We start from the raw sequence: 20,418 nt of genomic DNA on the forward strand, positions 1-20,418 counted from the left end.
CAGGGTTTTTTTTTAAGCAATATCAAGACATGGAAATAAGCAAATAATGGGGTATGCAGCAATCTGGGGTGACAGCCCATGGAGCATGCACAAATTGATATTTGTACGATCCAAAGACTTTAATGCATTAATTCCTCATCTGAAACTCTCCGTGATTATGCCAATTGATCAAAACCACCATCAAAATACCTTCTCAGGGGATAAGGTGGAGCAAAGAGGGATGCTGCATTCTCAAAGGGGAGGTGACTGTGACACCTCGCTGCACTGAGGCTGGGCCAGCTCCTGCTGAGCAGTGCCAGAGCCCGCAGGAGCCCGCTGCTGCTGCTGCTTCCCCATTCTTCAACAGAAATCACAAACCCACTGATCTTGCCCTGTTATTCTCTTCTAGACCTTCAGCCTGAGGATCAGATTGAGAAAAATGGCTCCTGTGAAAAAACCCTTACTCGCAGCATCAAACCAAAACTCAACTCAAACGAGCTCGTGCAACCTGCGACCTCTTCTTAGGCATTCTGCTAGATCTTCTGACAGCTCGTGAGCTTGTGTTTGAAACACTGGTCCTGCTTAAATGCATGGAGCCATCTCTATCTCCCCACCATGCCATGAGTGTTTGCTTGCATCCTCCTTTTGTTATAAGAGCACGGATACAACCATGGCTCCTCCACAGTAACAGCTGAGACTCTGCAAACCAAACTGGCACCTACAATAGGTTTCTTGGTGCAGGGTGGGGCCACAACCTGGTGTGATGTGGGCTCAATCACATCCTGCTGTGTCTAGGGGAGCTGGAGAATACTGGTGAGCCACGGAGAAGTTCAGGTTCCCCCTCATTTACAAATTTTTGAAAAGAAATCTTAAAAAAAAAAAAAAAAGGTGGGGGTCACCTTTAGGTATTTTCATTTCTATCTCTATCATTTAAAAATTCCCTTCACCTTTCTTTTTATTTTTTGATCTTACTCCACCACCACAAAACAATTTCTTTTCTTCTTTCTGGCAGGGAGGAGTTGTCTTTCCAGTGAGGCAAAACTCCATAATTCACACAGTAATTCTGCGTACTGCTATTAAAATAGCCACATCTTCCCAGTGGATTAAGCTGTCTTACTCACCAGACTAGCCAGTCCGGACCTCTGCCAAATGCTATATTTACATTTCCAAACTAGAATCTGTTTCTAATACATTTTTATGGGGAGTTTTGACCCTTTATATTTATTGTTAATGAGCTTTCATCTCTGTAATAGCCTTTCATCCCAAAGGATCCTGAAGAGTAATTGTAATAACCTGGCATACAAAATATACACAGAAATCAATTTACCCGCCATTGAAATGTAGCCACGGCTGGAGGGGTTGAGAGCAAGCGAGTGTTCAGCAGAAACCCGCGCAGTGCTGTGGTGCTGCTTCCATCTGAGTGACAGGGCGAGCTAATTACCTGCTCTGGCTGTTGGCCAGCCGAGCAGGGTTCACCCATAGGCTTCCAAGGCAGCTTGCTGAGAGCTCAGGAGCTTGGGTTTTGGGGTTATCTGAAGGCCACCTCTAGGTGTGCACTCATCCAGCAGGGAGGAAGGTACTGGTGAAGCCCCCAGCACTGGAACAAGCAGAGATCTGGTGCCACCAGAGCTTTCAAGCAGTGTTTGGTGAGATGCTGGCATTGCTGCTGGGCATCGTTCCTTTTGCCACAGCACACAGTACCTCCCATGGCCTGGCACCCCGTTGCTGCTCAAAGCACACTCCTACACAGCTGCACTTGGTGCTGTACAAATGGAGATGAACGCTGAGGATGTACTGCCCCAGGGAACCACCACCAGTCCAGGAGAGCTTTCACGAGGCTGAAGGACATCCAAAAAGCAAGCTCACAACCTGCTGACTCTAAGGGAGACCCATGCTTGCTGTCACTTCCCTCCCCATGTAGCATGAGCTCTGCTCTTTTTAACCCCCAGGCCTGTTGGAGTCTCCTTTACCATTTGCAGATGTTTGTCTACAACAAGCATGCTCATGGAGAAGGGCAGTGGAGAGGTAAATAAAGTCATCAATTCCCAATTCCCTCGGGGAATCCTCAGCACAAGATTCATCTAAAACACCACTGCCCGTGAGGTGTAAATACTTTATAAATGGCTAGCTCAGCTTTCAGCGTTTTCGTTGCTGCTCATACCCTGTGCTATCAGCAAGGGACACCGTGGGGTGTCTCATTTCCCACCCATGCCCCTGTGCTCATAAGGGGCTGTCAGCAGCAGCAAGGGAGGTGATACACAGCCACAGCAGCCGGCTCCTGCCGCGGCCTCAGGCAATTCCGTCAGGTCAGAGCAGAGCAGGGCACCAGCCGTGCCAGGATCAACTGTGTAACCTGCTGTTAAGAGGCTTTTCCATTTCCTCCTGCTCTGCTTTTAGCATCCATAGTCTGCCTACTGCGGGACAAAAGCCTCTTCAGCACTGATCCTGTTGAGCCTTTCCTGGTGAAGAGTGGTTCAGACATAATGCCACTGTGTTTGTCACCTTCCTGTACTTCAGCTTGCTGCAGATTATTTTCCATGATGGAGCAACCCCAAATTGATCAAATGACTTGCCAGCCACCCTCCTGAGTAAAGTAAGAGTCTCGATCAAAAGGATTTTTACTTTTTTTTTTGCCCCAGAAGGGCACCAGCCCAGGCCAGAAGGGTACCTGAGAGCCCCCTGACTTTGCTGGGCAGTCACCTGGTGCTCCCAGTGGGATCCCAGTACTGGACAGCATTTTTTAAAAAGCAGACAAGGCAAAAGAGACGGCAGGAAAGCGCCTCCCTTCCCCCATCCTCTCCCGTAAGTCATCCTCTTGGCCTATTTTACAGGAACTGGAAATCTATTAGAGCAATAGCTTAATCCGGTTTGACTGTAATAATTAGGGTGCTTTAAAAAAACCCTGACTAATCGTATAAAATGTGATTGTAGACAGCTCAGTGCACGACCCTTACACTTATCACTTGAGGTATTATTACAAACCAGAAACAGCTGGCAAGCACTGAGGAGGAGAATAAAGGGGAAAAAAATGCACACACGAAGGGACACAAACTGTTCCTTTTCTGATCTCAGAGCGAGGCACTGCCAGCACCTTGGGCTGTCTGTCTAACGCAGATTCACAGTGTGAAGTCACCTCCAAGACCCCTGATAGACGCTTGTGTTTTTGGAAGGGGTGCCCCCACCAGCCAGCAGGGTCCTGCACCCACCCCTGTCTTTCTGACACTGTTTTTCCAGGCAGTCCAAGAGGATTTGCTGTAGCGGTGGAGTTATTCCCCGCAGGGTATGCTGCAGTCAGCAGATGTTCATAGCAACAATGGGCAGCTTTTCCAAAACAAGACAATCTGTATTAGTCAAGCAGGATATAGTGCTTTAGGGTCATCAGGTTACAATAGAAAAGCAACGCTGACTTCCATGTCTTAGCTGGTAGCAATCCCTTTTTCTCTTGCTCTCAATCTTTCTCAGGCTCAAACAGCCACAATTTCTTCCTTCCCCTCCTGAGCATGGGCTGAGAGCAGCTGAATTCCCATGGTGGCATCCCCACACCTTTAGTTATGCTATTTTTTCCTACATGTTCTGCCAGTAATTCTACAGGATGGCAGCCTGCTCAGGATGCTGTTGTCTCTCCAGAGGAGCGCACTTGTGCTGACACATCTCGTTCATCTCTTCCTAACACTCTGGTTAGGACAGAGTCCTGGCACCCATCTCCTCTCTCAGAAGAGAAATCAACTCTCCCACTCCCACTGACCCAAACATATATTTTGGTGGTCTCCATAAAATAAATAAAAAAAGAAGCCTCCCACAAGCCAGAGACAACCGGGGAACATCTATAGAGAAGACTCTACAGGATGTTTTGAGGAACTGAGTTCACTGCAGCAATCTAGTATAAGGGAGGGGATTGCCCAAATGAATCAGGAGATGACTTGACTTGGCCACCACATAAGTGTTGGGAGAAGCTCAGCAAAGGTTCTCCCTAGTTTGCTCCATTAAGAGCTGAGATGGAGCCCCAGCCCAGGCAGTAGCTTGCAAAAACGTGGCTCTGTAGAGTCAGTCAGGAGCTTCAGACTTCACAGAGAGATGACAGCCAGATGAGGTTGCACTATCACCAATACGCAACTTTAATCAGCACTGAAAACACATGATCAACCCTGAAGGAGGCTTTTAAAGACTGAAATAAGTAAAAGATGTGCTATGATTTCAATTTAACATCTCTCTGTCTCAGTTACTGTGATTAAAGTCCATGGTTGATCTTGGAAGCTCTACAGCAGATTGTACAAAAACCATAATAACATTTGCAGTCATGGAACTTGCAGCTGGAGTTGTTTGTTTTCTTTCGCTCTCCCATGAGTCTTCCTTGTTTTTTTGTGTTTTTTTTTTTTCCCACTATGCTCCATATAGATTTTGATCTTTCCTTTATTAAATAGAAATAGCCATCCCCACTGACTCACTTATCTAATAATAGCTAGACCCTTTTAATTCAAATGATTTGATTCCTTTGAGTGTTTTTTTTATTATTATTTTTATTAAAGTAAACATACGGTTAGGGTATTACTGGGAGAGTGGCAATAGAAATACCACGGTCAAATTATCTTGTGACTCAATTCTGCAGAGCACACTGAATCCTTTTTAATACATTTCACAAGTACTCAGTAGTGACCTCTAACACCAGAGTGGTTTCTCTCCTGCAGTAGCTCAATTTCACAACTCTGAATACACTTTTTTTTTTTTTTTAAAGGAAAGCCATCCAAAGATTTTTATAAAACATGCTTTAGCCCTTGGGAATGAGCCAATTTAATGCCAGGGTATCATTCCATTTCAAAGAGCTGAAGGATTTGAGGAAACACAATCTGCTTTCTGAACAATGTGAGATGAATACAGTTGTGGTTTCATTAGAAACCAAGCTGCAGAGTTTGGATACAGAGCTCAACTTTTCCAAAGTTCAGCAGCAGCTCTTGGTTTGTCAGCTGTACTTTCCTGCAGCACTGTTTTTGTGTCAGCCCTCCTTTCTAAGCCTGCTCCAGCAGGACAGGACAAGTGCCTCAGGAGTAGATGACAAAGGAGACGTTGCTGCTAGCCAAAATTTCTATCAGTCAGTCACTGGCCTTAAAATAGGAGGGGAGGAGAGGTCCCTCCATAAAGCCAAGAATCACCAATTGAAAGCATTAGCCCTTATTGTCAGCAGTTTTATCACTGTGTTTGAGAGGATGCTGGAGAAAAGATTGAAGTTGCTCTTAAGCCAAGATTATGCCTTGGCTGCATCCTTACTCTGAGGCCATCAGAACCCATCTGGTCTTTTTTCGAGGTCACAGGACAGTCCAGAAAAGTGCCCTGTTCCAGAAGGACCCATAGAGACCCATTTTTGCAACCATTACATTTCTCCTCCATCACCCCTCCTGCACTGCCACATTTCCAAGCGAGTGCTGGCATTGTGATAGGAATAACACAAAATAGCACATCATGGTGCAAGCTGAAGAGAAGTATTTTTTGCCTAGTTTTCTTGTTAAAACGTTAGGGAAAAGCAAAATAGGCTTCTAATAGAGTCATGGATCCAGGAGTTGTGGTCAGGCAACACGCTCTGTGCTCTGCCTGCTTTGAAGATCAGCTTGGTTTTAAGTGCAATTTTTCTGTTTCCAATTAAAAATTGGGCAGGAGTGTACAGAATAACCCCCAGTGATTAAAGCAGAAAACAGCAAGCTCTGAAAATGCCTCCTGAAAGCCAGAGCCACCACATGCCCCACGCAAAGGCGCAGTCTCTGCTGCAGCCACGTTCTGCAGCTCCAGACGCTCACCCGCCACCGCCACATCCCCGCACGTCGCCAAAGAAACCTGCCCAAGCCACAGAGACACTCGGTCACATCTAGCTTTATTTTAATCCCGTCAGAAAAGTTCAAGAATTACACCAAAAAATACTTCAGTCTCTGCTACCTACTGACAAAAAATACACCACAAAATTATAAACTGTTCAGTGGTTTGCTGGAGTTCTGATTTTTGGTGGAGGGAGTGGTTTGTACATTTTGGGTGAGAAATGAATTTACAGGTGGAAGGAGAAGGAAGGGTAGGAAATCAGACAATGGCATTTGGCACTACATTTTTAGCTATGCTATACAGTTATTTATCATGATGCCTGTAAGGACTGAGGAGTTCTGCCCTCATTTACACCCTCTAGTGTCTATGTATGCAAAATGAAGGACAAAACTGCCCAATGCGGGGGAAGAAGGGGTCAGTTCCTAATTTCCATCCCAGTCTAGCCACAAATCTGAAAAAGCAGCCTTAGTAACACGTGAATCTTGCCCTCCATGTGTGCTCTGATCCTGCTGCTCAGCCTTTCCCTGCCTGCATTACTGAGCAGCAGAACCACTTTGCAGCAATGGGCCAAGCAGAGGCTCTAAAAAACAGAGAATCCTTTTGTTATTATTATTTTTTAATCCCATCAGTCTGTTCTAGTTGTACATGCCATTTGTGAGGAGAGGATGTTTCACACTGGCCAGGACTGGACTAAGCTTGGGGTCTAGTCTGTGTATGCAAGCAGGGGTTTGATGGGACCCTTGTACTGAGAGTACGCTATGGCCACCCCTCTCTAATTATCTGGGATGAAACTCTATATTGACATATCTGAAGCTGAAGGAGGGAAGCTGGAGCATCCCGTTTCATGGGTGAGAGGAAAATTAGGGGCCAAGAAGTTAGAGGTTTAATATTGTTTTATACTATCACCACTCTTGAAAGGCTCCACATATTACAATGGCATTTCTTTGTCTCGTGGTGACCCTCTGAGGGAGGCCTCGTGTAACTTACCAAAGGTCATACAGGAAAGCCAAGCCAGAAGCAGAAATGAAGCCCTCATCTCCTGACTCCTAGCTCTGTGCTCAGAAATATACCCATGACTTCTCTACAGCAGCTTCCATCCTGCTCCAAATCCACATTCCAGCCAGGGTTTCAGCCTCAGATCCCAGCCAAGATCACCAGCACAGTGCAGCTCTCTACAAATACCGAGATCTGCCTGGATTTGCTTAGGCCACTGTGCAGGGCTGCATGCCTATGTCTTTGCATGTGTGTATGTTTGAGGGAGGAGGGGATGCTTGCATTTATCAGTAAATGCACATTGATACTAGATTTGATTTGACTGCAAAATATCCCCCCTTTGGCAAGCTAAACAACACTGCAGCGTCTAACAGGTTCTCTCTATCCTGTATCTCAAAAGGATTTCAGCTTATTTTTCAGCATGTTAAGTCTGTGCCACAGCTATGCAGCAATGATGAAACTTTGCAGGATTCTCTTTGCTGCTTTTATCCTCTCTGGCTGTTTATCTAATTTGCTTTTTTTGTTTTTTAATTTCTTTTTCTAACAAATAGTTAAGCAATGATTTAAAAATATTTTTACATCGTAAGGTACAGTCAACATCAAACATGCCTTTGTACAAGAGCTCGACTCGGTTACAAATCAACGAGAACAATGCACGAAAAGAAATATCCATTAAGATGACTCCCGCACTTGGGTTCTATTTATTCCCACCGTGCTGCTAGCACAGCACCCTCTCTCAACTAGAGCAATGCAGTATAGACATGGTGTTGTCCCCCCACCCTCCCACTTTGCCCATCACCACTTGTTAACTTTAATGACCTTCTGTCTTGGCAGCCTTGGCTTCATGGTTTACTGACCCTGAAGACAGCCAAGGCGATACAGCCCGGGAGCTGGTCTGCTTGGCCATGCTGTAGTGGCTGATGACAGTGTAGAACCTGCCCCGGGAGTTGGAATCCTGTGCGGAGTAGTACGCGTCCAGTGAGGCCGGGATGCACCGCTTATGCTGGAAAAGGGGAGAAAGCAAGAGAAGTAAAGCAGGGTCCCACCAGCCTGAGGTTCTCCCTTTAAAAATCTCTGGGTTAGGTGTTTGCAGGTATGATGTTTGAGTCATATGCTGCAGCGAGAGCATCTGCTGTGCAACCCCTACTGCCTTTCACCAGCCACGTGGGAATGCACAAAGTTTAGACTCGGGCAGCAGCCTTCCAAACCTGTTGCTATTGGCAACCCTGATTGCAGGCTGATTTCATTGCTGGATTGGAAATGAGGACTGTAAAATAAAGATCTGAGGGGTTTGGTACGCTACTGGCACATACAGAGATCAAGGCCCCTTGCTGGAGTCCTAGCAGAGTACCCGGGGCAGCTCCTTCCCTGTGCTGGACTGAAAGCTCTGTCAAGTGACATTTAGAATTAATCCTCATTCAGGCAGAGGACAGGCAGAGTTCTGCTATGTTATTGTATGTCATCCCTGGCCTGTGGGATGGCCACCTTGGATGGGGATGGTAGGAAGCACAGCCCAGCTGGCCAGCCCTTGTCAGAGCTTCTTGTCCGTGCAGACACTGCCAATGCGTCTCCTCTGTGCTACTGAGGGCACTTGTGTGCTAAGAACTGTACAGATAAAATAATTCATTTTGCAACAGCTGTAAAAGAGCAATGAAATAGTAAAAATGCCGGACAGGTTGGTATTCACCAGATTCAAAGTAGCACCAATGACATAAAGGGCCTCAGGTATGATTATTATTAAATGATGAGACTCCTCAACTCCCACATCAATGTGACTAGCTGAAATCTGAGTTCAAAGCTTTTTATCTTTTCAGAAGTTCAGGTTTGGATCTGTTTCTGAAATTCATGTCTCAGTCCCAACTTCACTTTTATATAACTTAAAAGAATAATTCACAATGACTAACACACAAACATACTTACTCTATTTTTCAGCTCACAGAATAACCTCAGTGTGGTCACGACTCCTACATGTTTATGAGTTTATTTGCAGCAAATGTGTCATTGAACTGTTTTGCAAAGTTTATTTTTTATTTTTTTATTTTTTTTCTTTTTAAATCTCAACAGAGTAGGCAAATAGTTCTCTGCAAATATTTGATATAAAACCACAGGGCAGTGGTTTTTTAGCAAGTAGGTTACATGGTTTCATTCTTGATGGACCTCAAAAGCACACCAAAAAAATGAACCCCATCGGCAAATTTGGATTTCTTTCACAAAGGACACATGTGCCAGCACTCTGGGAGTTTGCTTTGCATTAAAATGTACAACAGTAAACCTCAGTCGCTTAAATGTGTGGGAAGAAGGCGCAGGATTCCAGCTGCAATAAATCCATTCACAAATATGAGGGATTGTTCCTGAACATCTGTCTGTAGTGTTCACCAAATGCTAATCCCAACAATTACAGTGTAACAGTAGCTGATGGAGGCAGATGCAAGTCCAAATTTCCCATAACACTTTTCCCATTTCAACACATTCTTGCCAAATGTTCTGTTTGGCCTGGTCAAAAAAGCAGACTAGACTGTAACCATGTAGTCAATTAGAGTATATCATTATCTCAGGCAATTCATCCATCTGAAGTTTCTTACCTTATAAACAAATCCATCTGGGCAACTGTGGTCGTAAGTAAAGGCTTTGTATACCACAAGAAACACTATGCAGGCAAGGAATGCAAGAGCCAGACTTATGAGAATAGTGACCTACAAAAGAGGGATAATGTTACTCTACATATGTTAAAATGGCATATGAGCAACCTCATAATTAAATGACTTATAGTAACATCCATCCTAACAGACTGCAGTCTTCACTCCACTGTGCAGTACTTAACTAAGCATGGTAATTGAATGAATGCTAGATCTAATAGCCCCGAATTGTCACATCATTTCTATCCCCCTAGAGACCTTCGGAAGTGCACGTTCCTGTGTTTAACCCATTGCAATAGATTCTCCTAAGGCATTTGGTCTTCTCCGAGACTTTGTGTTCCCATGCTCTCAGCCGAGACCTCTGCTGGCCCAGCAGGATTCACCAGCAGCCAGAGACTCCACATTTAGGGCCTGATCTGTGCAATAAGCTGCTTTACAGCCACGGCAAGAAATGCTTTTCTGATAGCAGATGTAGGTAGGAAGAATGAAGCCTCTGTAGAACATGACCCTTTGTGCTTTCTGAGTGATGCTTTAAGGCTAAATTGCACCTCAAGTAGCTTGCAGAAGGGAATCCTTCTCAATCTATCAAAGTTATAAAGGGAGAACAGCCAGCCACTGACAAAGGCCAGCATGTACGTCCCACCATATATCCAAGAGCAGGCAGGCAGGCATCGTGATTGAGGTCTCTGTAAGCATTCCAGATGTCAGTGCTGGAGTTACTGGACACAGACAGGTCCAAATACTCCCTCTCCTCATTCCCAAGCAGGCTGCACCACTCTGTTTCTTTGCTGCAGCTCTCTTCTTCCAGCTCTTCCAGGTCCCACTTAGATTGTTCATATAACAGCAAGTTTGCTATCCCCATTCAGATGTCTGGATTGAAGCCCTGACCCTTGATTGTAGCTGTGCTAAAACTTGTGTCCTCCCTAAGGACTGAGCAAGAGTCCCAAATGCACTCTCGTTCATCTAGGAAGAGGTTCAAGTTCATAATCATCCCATCAGAGAAGTTGCACTGGGTATATATTTTAGTTTAAACACCTGGATAAGCACCAGCCCCACCCCCATTCTTCCCTTCCTCAAAGCTTTCTTGGTCCCAGCTGGTAATTCATCAAATGCCATGTAAAAGGCTCTGGACTTTTACTGCTTAAATTACAGCAACCCATCCTGTTGAGTCTGCTGTCTCACACTGATCTGGATTGGCATGAAAAAATCATAATCCCTGGGGCTTCAGTGTTACCATGCAAACTGGGGCTCATAATCAAATGAACTCACTTACTGAGATGATGAGGGTGGGAACAGCAATAGAGGATCACTTAAGACTGCTGCACAGCCAGCAGCGTGGGCAGGGAGCAGAGGCAGCTCAGCAGCTTCCCCCGGCTCGCAGGCACTGCACACCAGCAGCCAGGATCGTACAGGAGGTTTGCCTGCACCGAGAAGGTGCCGCAGTGTCCCTGTGTCTGTGAGCCTGTGCGAGACCATGCGCTGAAGAAATTCCCACAGCAAAATACTGAGGTCAGGCATGGGTTTACAGGATGGACAGGGATTAACGAGGCTTTTGCCTACCCCTAGCTTCAATCTGTTTGCTCCTGAACCCCAGTTTTGCACCACAGCACCAGGAGCCGAGCCCAGGGCTGCAAATTCTCCCCGGTCACATCAAAACCGTTCCACTTGGAGAACCACAATGGAAGGACGAGGAAGGGGCTGCCTGCTTACCACTGGCTAATACCCCTGCCTGCAGGCACGTTCCCACCGTACCATGTATCTGCTTATCCTCATAACCAAAACAGACCTCCAAAGTACACCCTCTCCCCAGTATCATCACAGCTGCATCCTCCTGTATGAAAGACAATCATTATCACCTACTGCCCTAGCAAGGAAAAGACACACTTTTTTCATTTCTGTCTAGCTATTGGTCCCCCCATCTTTCTGTTGTTATGATTATGTCACAATTATCTTTATTTTCTTGTACAGGTGTCCAAGGAAATTCAATAGTAGGTACAAGCAAAAGCTGTATGGGAGATTGATTGGTAATGTTAGAAAGTGGGGAAATTCAGAGATAATTCCTATAGTGTAGTGACTAAGCTTGTTAGGAACAGCAGGTAATAAATAATAAGCTGGATACATCTCAGAATTCATTAGTATAATATTACTAATATAACAACAGTATTATATATATAACAACAGTATTATATAACATATCAATAAAATATATTAATTGTTTAATACTAGTTCACAGAATTTTGCTCAAATTCTCTCCTTTGGTCATTGACATAGCTGTAATTCTGAGAACCTGTAAGATATGCAGTCCCTGCACAGACTCAAAGGGGCTGCTGTAATTGCTTGCAGTGCAGGAAGGGACTTCTCTCCCTCATCCATCCTGCAGAGATTCACTGCCAGGTGAGATGTATTCCTAAGCATGTAGCACATTGGGACTATTACTTAGAGAAGCGAAATCAGCCCTAGCCAATGCTGGAAGATCCAGAACTATAATTTTGGTGTCCCTTTTAGAAAAAAAAAAAAAAAAAAGAATGAAATTAAATCTTCATGTATGATGTCAAATCTGACCCAACATATACAGTTCAAAACTCAGGAGAGAGAGGTATGAAGATTATATCCAGCAGGAGAAATTCATAAATTCATTGTTAAGTCAGAATATTTTAGAATAAAAGTGTAAAAGGGTAAGATGACTGGGTAAGACTGAGACTAATGGGCTTTTCCAGTGGTGACCAGTTGACTGCAGCCCTGACTCTCCTTTTAGAATGACTGCTCATATTAACCTCCTCCTTGGGGTCTAATCTGCTGCAAAATGGGTCAATTAAGCAAAAGGCAGCTGTAGAGGGAGAAGCACTTACTGCTGGATACCATCAGAGAACACGTGTAAGAGAGTCCTGGTGTGCTGAAGAGGTAGCTGGTAAAAAAGTACAGCTGTATGAATTTCACTAGTCTGACCAAGAAAATAAGGGCTCCACCTCCTCTCCAGAAAAACACGTTTGCAGGCAAGCTAAAATGTAAATATTTCAGACCAGTTTTTTTTGTATCTCATGTGTTCCCAACCCGGGGAAGCCATGTCCTTTCTCACAGGACTTGAGAGGAAGAAGCCTCAGGTGGATTCAAAGGAGATGGAAACAGAATTTTCCATGATTTCTGCCCCCAAGAGAAGTCATACTACACCTGAAAGAAATGAAAAAATAGCACTTTGAAGAAGTATACTCAAAAGGAGAGACTTCCTGGATTATGTATGCCAACACTCTACCTTATTCAACAGCAGAGCCACAAAAAAAGACCCCTCTCCAGAAAGACCCAGCTCTGGCAGGCCAATGTGGAAGAGCATTTCCCTCTGTAGAATTAAACGCCCATCAACTCTTCTCCATTTAAAAGAGGAGCATGGTAGGCCTAGTATCTCCTCTCATAACAGTTTAAGTAGTAATACAAAGATGACAATGACACAAGTCTCCTTTGAGGTTAGTTTGAAGGCACAAAAGCAAGACATACATCTTGGTCTACCAGTGTTTAGAGGGCAGTCCTGGCTATAAATTCAGCAAGTAAGAAATGCTCTGTTCTCCAGTTTGGTTGGTCTGCTGTAATTACAACGTACAGTGAATGAAGAAATCTTGCTTAGGTTAACTTGGAGGAACAAATTTGGGCTCACATCAAAGGAAGAGACAAAGTGCACTAAAATTATACCAAATACCACCCAGGAATGCATAGGGCATAACTCAGTGAGAAGCTACCTCTTCTTTCTGAGAAATAAGACGATGCTCATCCTCTGGCTTTCTTTAGAAAATACAGCCCTCATCACAAGGGCTAGCAAGAGATGCACACCTGCAGGATGCACACCCTCTGCACACAGTTCCTCCTGCCCTAATGTCTGCATGGCACCTTTCTCCTCCTCCTCTGCATCACAGTTTCCTCCAGAATGGGGCTGACTGCACCTAAAGATGATGTGAAAGAGGAACATCCCTTCAGCTGTGGGATGTCTCCCTCACTCAGAATGAATTTGTCTGCCTTCCCCATGAGCTACCACCAAAGTGGCTTTAAAGGCTTCTCATTCTGAGCCAGATAAAATGGCCAAGTTTTTCCTTCAGCCTTGAAAAATGGAAAGAACTGAGCTGTCTGGAGCAAGAACGAATGTCCCTTTTTTTTTTGTTAAATCCCCTGTACATGCACAGCCTATGGAAATGGCCATTAGTAATGTGATTTGACTGGTTCCTTTCCTCTTGTCTGCCCACTGAGCGCCTAAAAATAATAAATTCCCCTCTGCTCCGGTGCTCTGTTCCAGCAAAATGCTGACACCCAATTCATTACCTCCCGGGAGCAGGTCCCTTCCGCTGAGCTTTCCCCTCCCTCCCGGGTGTAATTGAGCCCATTCTCACCTCCCTCCTGCCGCTTCATGCACTTGCGAAATTACAGCGTGACACAATATTACACATGATGATACATAGTGTAAAATTGCTCTAGGATGAAATGTCATGTAAGATGTTAAAACCCAGAGGAAAGGGAAGGGAAAAAAAAAACCCACCCCCAGATATTTCGCCAAGCCAGAGCTAAGATCCACCTCTATTCCAGGGAATACAAAGCTTCGTTAGCATTCAAACACCAAAGAATCATAGGGCTGCAATACCTAATAAACCTCCACTTTTTTTTTTTTTTTATGAATAACATGAACCTTGGCAGTCTCTAAGCAATATAAACACTCACAGAGGGGAAATAAAATTTAGTGAGCAGATAAAACCTAGAAGTGCCGCAGGCATGAATCTGTCACGTGTGACTGCTCGAGTGGGTAGCTGGAGGGGGGGATTTGCCCATCCCCTCCCCGAAGTCATATACAGCTCCCAAAGGTTCCCTTAGGAAGGGAGTGCTGCAGAGAGAACATCACAACCACACCAAGGAACTCCCCATCCACCACAAAACGTGGAAAAAGGCTTGATCTAAGGCCCCTGACTTCGATGAAGGATGATTTCATTTGCCCATCAAGAAGAGCACACTTAGCTTGGCTCTTCCCCATCCTTCCCATAGATGAAGTACATACTGCATTTTCACAACAGCACAGATTAAAAAGAAAAAAAAACAACACACATTCTCATCAAGCAACAGGGCATGGTTGCCACAAGGTTTTGCTCCAGTGAGATGATAAATTGCAATGGTGTTAGCAGTGTTCCTGTCAACCTGGCTTTTCGCACTGCCCATTGAAGTGTCCCTCCTGTTCTCTTTGATTTCAGTGACTGCCCATTATTACTTTTTGCCTCAGAAATTCCCTTTTCCCCTCTCTAGCTGCAGTGAAAAAGCCTCAGTTAAAAGCAAACCAGAGAACAATGCCACATCCAAGCAGCAGGGCATTCCTTAATAGCCACTTCCCTTCTACATTTTTATTTTATTGTTTTCCAAATTTTTATTTTTCTTAGCCAAAAAAAAACACAACACTCTATTCTGTGGCCTTAGTTTGCACAGGGGATGCACCCTTAACTCCCTATGGGAATCAACAAGACCAGAGAGCAGCAGGTCCCTCCAAAACCCAAGCCTTAAGGGCTTTGACTTGCACAGTGGGGTTTGCCAGCTCTACTGGTGACCTGCTGAGCCACCGAGCCTGCAGAGAGCTGCACGCTGGCACTTGGCTGGTACTGACTGCCACACAGACCAGCAAGGAGCCTTAGAGTCCTGGGAAATCTACATCCTCTGGAAATACCAGGGAAAAAAATAAAAAAAAAAAAAAGGAAGCAGAGAAAGGCAGATCCTGAGGCTGATGGGGATACTACTGCATAGAGCAGATATTCATAAGGAACATTTTTCAGGCAGTGCAGGTGGGGGAAGGGGCTGTCAGCAGATGGCAGCTCCCTCAAATTTATGCACTGTTTGAACTGAGTTGACAAATATTTTTTTTCCCAGTGGGGACTGGATGCAGACTGCTCTCTGTTAGTATTCAGCATCCAACCTGTGCTGGTAAGTTGCGGGGGCGTGGGTTTTTTTCCCACATAAGCCACATATTACTTGCATTACCAGCTAGAGGAATATAACTTATAATCATGGCTCTGGTGTCAGGGCTTCTCAATCCACCTTTATATTTATTTATTTATTTTTCACAGGCTCTGCTAGTCGTGCTACACCCTGTGAGGACAGAATGTGGGTACTCAAATGCAAGCCATCTCACAATGAGACACAGAAAATGATGTTCTACAAAACTGTCCTATAGAAGAAGGAAAGGTCTGTTTTTTTCTAATCAAAAACACAGTCATAATTAATCTAAAAGATTTGCTCTGTGCAATATGGTCAACAGAGGGAGCTCAGTAAGATTCCAGAAAGATTAGATATTTATATGGAGATCTTCCACATGGCTTAAGCTAGGGCTCAACACAACAAAAGGAACAGCCCCACCAAATTCCCAAACTTGATATATTGAACTCAGACCAAGACCCACAAAAGCAGCCGAATGTCTAAATCTCCTTTGTTTTTCCACATTACGGTAGTAATTCAGCACCATGTATAGGTGTCTTCAGAGGGGTAAGAAACGGTCCATTCTGGGCTTTCATGCATTGCTCTGACATTTCTGGTTCTGGGTCACTAAGCTGGGTTTCAAACTCAGAAGGGCAGCTCGTCTAGTACAGCCCTGCAATTCCAATGCTCCAACACTAAGGCTCAGTCCTATCACAGCTCATACTCAGGCAGCAGCCTTGTCGTCCACTGTCTGAAATCCATTTTGAAGATCACTGTGCTGCCATTTCTCTGGGGGGAAAACAGTTGCACCGAGTCCAGCTTTGGAGGAACTCAGCAAGAACCTCCTGCTGTTTGTGAACCAGGCACAAGCCTCAGGTGCCCAGGTGTTTAAATCCATCCTCCATTTGTCACAAAAACGGAGCAGAATGCAAACAGACAACATGATCTCTATCAATCTGTCTGAAGAAAACTGCAGAATATCTCTCCAGTGCTCATGCAATTGGTGTATGATGTTAGCAAGCACTTATGTATCATCAAATATGATATCTGTTTTTTTCTAAACCTGGCACATAGCTGTTTGACTCTTTTACCTTTCCCACTGCTCAGAGCACTCAATATATATGCTTATATATGCTCAAGACAGCAGCCAGGAAGATGCCACAGCCAGGAAAAGCATCGCTATCTACAGAGGAACCGTCCAGACAAGCAGTGCCCAGAGAAGAGTTACTGCTCTCTGAGTGCACAGAGTGGTGTGCTACAGTCAAGAAGATCAGAGCTTAATTCCTGAGTAAAGACTATTTACCATGGAAAAATCCCTGTAAATTCTCCACTGTTTTCCTAATCTTATCAGCTGTGATGGAAATAGGGGACCTCAGGAGCCAGATGCCTCTGTCCATTCCTGCACTGCAGTCTCACTCTCTTCGCAGTCAAGTTTGTCCGGAAACGATGCCACTGCAGATACCATGTCTGGTTCTCCAGGATACATTCAGTGTTGCTGGGTATTGGGAAATTTCATGACCTTTAATAGGCAATTCAGCTGAATAAATTCTATTGTTTTTTATTTTTTTTCTTTGTAAAGTAATTTTGCCTCTGAATGAAGCAAAATTTGTTGTAAACAAAAACGGCAGAAATTCCATCAAGATCATTTTCATACAAGGGTGTAAGAGCTATGCTTGGATAAGCTACAAGGCTCCTTCAGTAGTTTATGTTAATGCCATTCCACCTGGAAACCTCTCAACCCATTGACAACCTAGTTAACAACCTAGAATAAAATCACAAAATCATCAATGAATTTTCCACTGGGCCGGTCCCAGAGCTCCTGTTGCTCAGTAGAAATTTTTGAGCGCTAAGGGCATCTCACTACACTGTCATATGCTCATGATCTCATTATAACAATTTATGCCTGACAGTGAAAAATTTAGGAGAGCAACTTTTTTCCCTTCATTCCATAACTTCTTCCAGCCGATAATTAGATGTAAGATTGACAACATTAAATCTTGACATGAAAGCTACACCTAAAGTGAAAGACTCTGGAGCACGTCCCAGCTCCACATTCAGCTGTCTATCCTGGCTGCCTCCCACCTGTAAGTCTAGATGAAATCCAAATACGAACCATCCCAAAATCTGAATCCTGTAAGAAAAAACAAACATAGGCACAGGGAGAGCCACTAGATGACAGGTTACTCAAATGGACTGACCAGTAGGACAAGGACTCTGAAATACGCCCCAAGAAGAGCTGCTCCACTGTCTAGATTCAGCCAAGGCAGTGTAGGGCACTGCACCCCATTATACAGACTGATCTGCTCTGCCGGTAAAACTCATTTGGCTGCACTTCTTCAAAAATGGCATTTCAGTCTTGATTTATAACAACCCTTTTGTAGTAAGTCGCTGGTTTTGTTGATTTTCTGAGAACAGCTTAGCCTCTGAATTTTGAAAGGCTAAGAGGAAAAAAAAAAAGTGGCACAATTGGGTCTTCATATTTCCCTGGTGCTGTTCAAGAAGATGTAGGATTTGTCCTTCATTATAACAGCACAACTTTATTCCAGATGGTGTCCAGATTCTCAAGTAGCCTTTAGGAGATGCTTTGTCAAGTACCTAAATCTTCAAAACTATGGGAAAATACTTCTACATGCTACATGGCTTTTTACATGAAGCTTAAAGGTTTGGCTTTGGGTTTTTACACCTGCATCTTAGAATTCATTATCATAAAACAATTTGGCCCCAATTCTCCTAAGACCACGGAACACCAGCCATGAGGATGTTACAATCTTTGGGTGCAAAACCATCTCACATCTGTTCCACTGTTTTATGGGTTTCCTTCAGCCCACAGAGCCCAGCAACCAAAATCCAAAGGACTTACAAGAAAGGGACAAAGAAAAGAGAGGGTCATCTCTCCAACTACCCTAAGCTCCAAAGATGTCTGCTTGAAAAAGCATTAGTTATCTCTGAGCCAGTTTGCTATCTCCACCACGTCCCTTTTGGCTCTACCCATTTTTCCATACACCACTCCACCACATCCCCACCTGGGAATCTCTTCATGTTTGCAAATCTTTAAAAGAAGCATCTATCTGCCGAGATGGCTAGGTACCCACCAGCAATTCCTCTGCTCTGTGCCTTGTAAAGCTGTGAGTGCAGCATGAGTGTGGAACAAGAACACCATGTTTCTAAGCAATTTGTCAAATAATTAAATTATGTGCACAATAACTAGCTGGCTCAATTATATTAGCCAGTCTCCATCATGTAATATAATTTCTAGTGGCTGTTTAGGCACTAATAGCCTCAGATCTTTTTAACTGTGCCTGGTGCCAGCTGCGGTCTGCATGATGCCTTTCTGTGCCAAGTTAAACCCCTTGAATGGAAAATTCATGGCTCAGTTTACAAGCCCCTGTTCCTTATGGAAGCTCTGAAATGCCATTTTCAATGAGGATGCTTTGACTGTTGAATGTTAGTGAATTTCTACTTAGGTAAATAAAAAGCTCTGTTTGTTTTGCTTTTTCTTTTCTGCTGTTTACTGCCATTAAAAATGTTACATCTGTTACCTTAATGTAAGTTCATTGGAAGACAAACCAAACAGGGTTTTTTGCCTGCTAACAACAAGAACTTTCCAACATGTCCCATGTTACACGACACACAGATTTTTATCATTCAAACATGTTATGTGTGCAGAAGACTGCGTGACTTCTTCATGAGCTGCAGTAGTGCAAACAAAGTCATATTTTGAGCTCTTTCTGTTAAAACGTAAAGCCTTTCTCCTTACAGCAGGCTCCAAGCACAGTCCTTTATGCTCAGAATACACTTGTATATTGAGGTGCTACACAATTGCTTTAGGGAACACCAAATAAATACATGGTCTTTTGGGCAGAACATAAAGGTGTTAAAATGTCTTTTTTCCCTCCTTCTACAAGATTTTTTTTTTTTTTCCTTTTTCAACCACATGAGCCTTCCCTTCTCATTTGTATTTCAGAAGAACATAACAAAGAAGCAAACACAAAAGTAAGTGGGGTGAACCACTGCTTGTAGTGGTGCTTTTCTTCCCAAGCCCATGGTCCTTTTCACAAAATGGTATGCCATTTCATGGAAACACGATCTGAGCAATTCTGGAAGAGGCTTCCTTTCAGATTACTAGTTTGAGATTTTTTTTTCCTTTTTTAATCCAGTTAATGGGATTGTAGTAGACAGCCACATCATCTCCACAGCTAGCCCCTCCTCAGTGACGTACTGCAATTTCCCATTGCATTGTGCAAAGTCCTGGCTGTGACATTTCCTCCGGTCATTGCAAGCAGAACATGACAATGGATGCCTCAGCTCATCAAGAGCCCTTTTTAAATGCATTAACAGGAATACAAAATAAATCAAGTCATCAATAAAATGTCTCCTTGCCTACCCTTTGCCTGCCAAGACCCAACCTCTGAAGAGTCTCATGCATGCAAAATCTTCCCTTCTCCCTGCTTCCCTCCACTGGATTTGGCGCAGGGAAAGTACTTGGAGCTCAAGTAAAAACAGGTCCAGGGATTAGCACATGGCAACAGATCTGGGAAAAGTCATTTGTGTTCCTTGTTCCACTACCAGCTTTCTGTGAGACCTAGCACACACTCAGGTCCAGCTCCAGCGCTTGCTGGAGTATCACTGGTACTCACAGACCCTCTACAAAATCCACCCAAAGCTGCAAGCATCTTTTCCTCCAAAAGCTTGGCATTCTCTGGGCCCCTGTCTTCAAAATCACCCAAGCACTGACACCATCCCAGACCTGAAAATTGGCCAGGCTCTAATGAAAACCCGAGGTCTGTTTCCTTTACAAAATATCCCTTTTGGGCAGGACAAAGAGGACAATTCTTGAAGCAAACCTTTCAGTATTGACGTATTAAGGCTAAGGCACAAAATGGTATTCCTCCAGGCACATTTTCCTGTGTATTTGCCTCTCCAATCTTTTTTCTGTATTTTGATTTTACGTGTGACACTACCATCTTCCACATTAGCCATCACGACAGGAGACTGGATTTCTGGATTTAAAAATGCCTGAAACAGTTTAAGTTCTTTATACATCAGGGAACAAGATAACTTTCCCCTTCCACTCCCCAGTCCC

At 44.1% G+C, this 20,418-nt stretch overlaps 1 protein-coding gene across 1 annotated transcript in view; it reads right to left on the reverse strand.

Annotated features, from left to right (window-relative positions):
* Nucleotides 1-5,822: 5,822 nt before the first annotated feature.
* The window catches only part of NSG2 (neuronal vesicle trafficking associated 2), a 37,623-nt gene continuing 23,027 nt past the window's right edge, over nucleotides 5,823-20,418 (reverse strand). The window contains exons 4-5 of the mRNA XM_027468542.3: nucleotides 9,357-9,467; nucleotides 5,823-7,777 (exon numbers count right to left, since the gene is read on the reverse strand). Coding sequence (XP_027324343.1) covers nucleotides 7,586-7,777; nucleotides 9,357-9,467 — 303 coding nt within the window. The 3' untranslated portion in view covers nucleotides 5,823-7,585. The remainder of the gene's footprint in view (nucleotides 7,778-9,356; nucleotides 9,468-20,418) is intronic.

The sequence above is a fragment of the Anas platyrhynchos genome, chromosome 14 (genome assembly GCF_047663525.1).
Source record: "Anas platyrhynchos isolate ZD024472 breed Pekin duck chromosome 14, IASCAAS_PekinDuck_T2T, whole genome shotgun sequence".
Taxonomy (NCBI): Eukaryota; Metazoa; Chordata; class Aves; order Anseriformes; family Anatidae; genus Anas; species Anas platyrhynchos.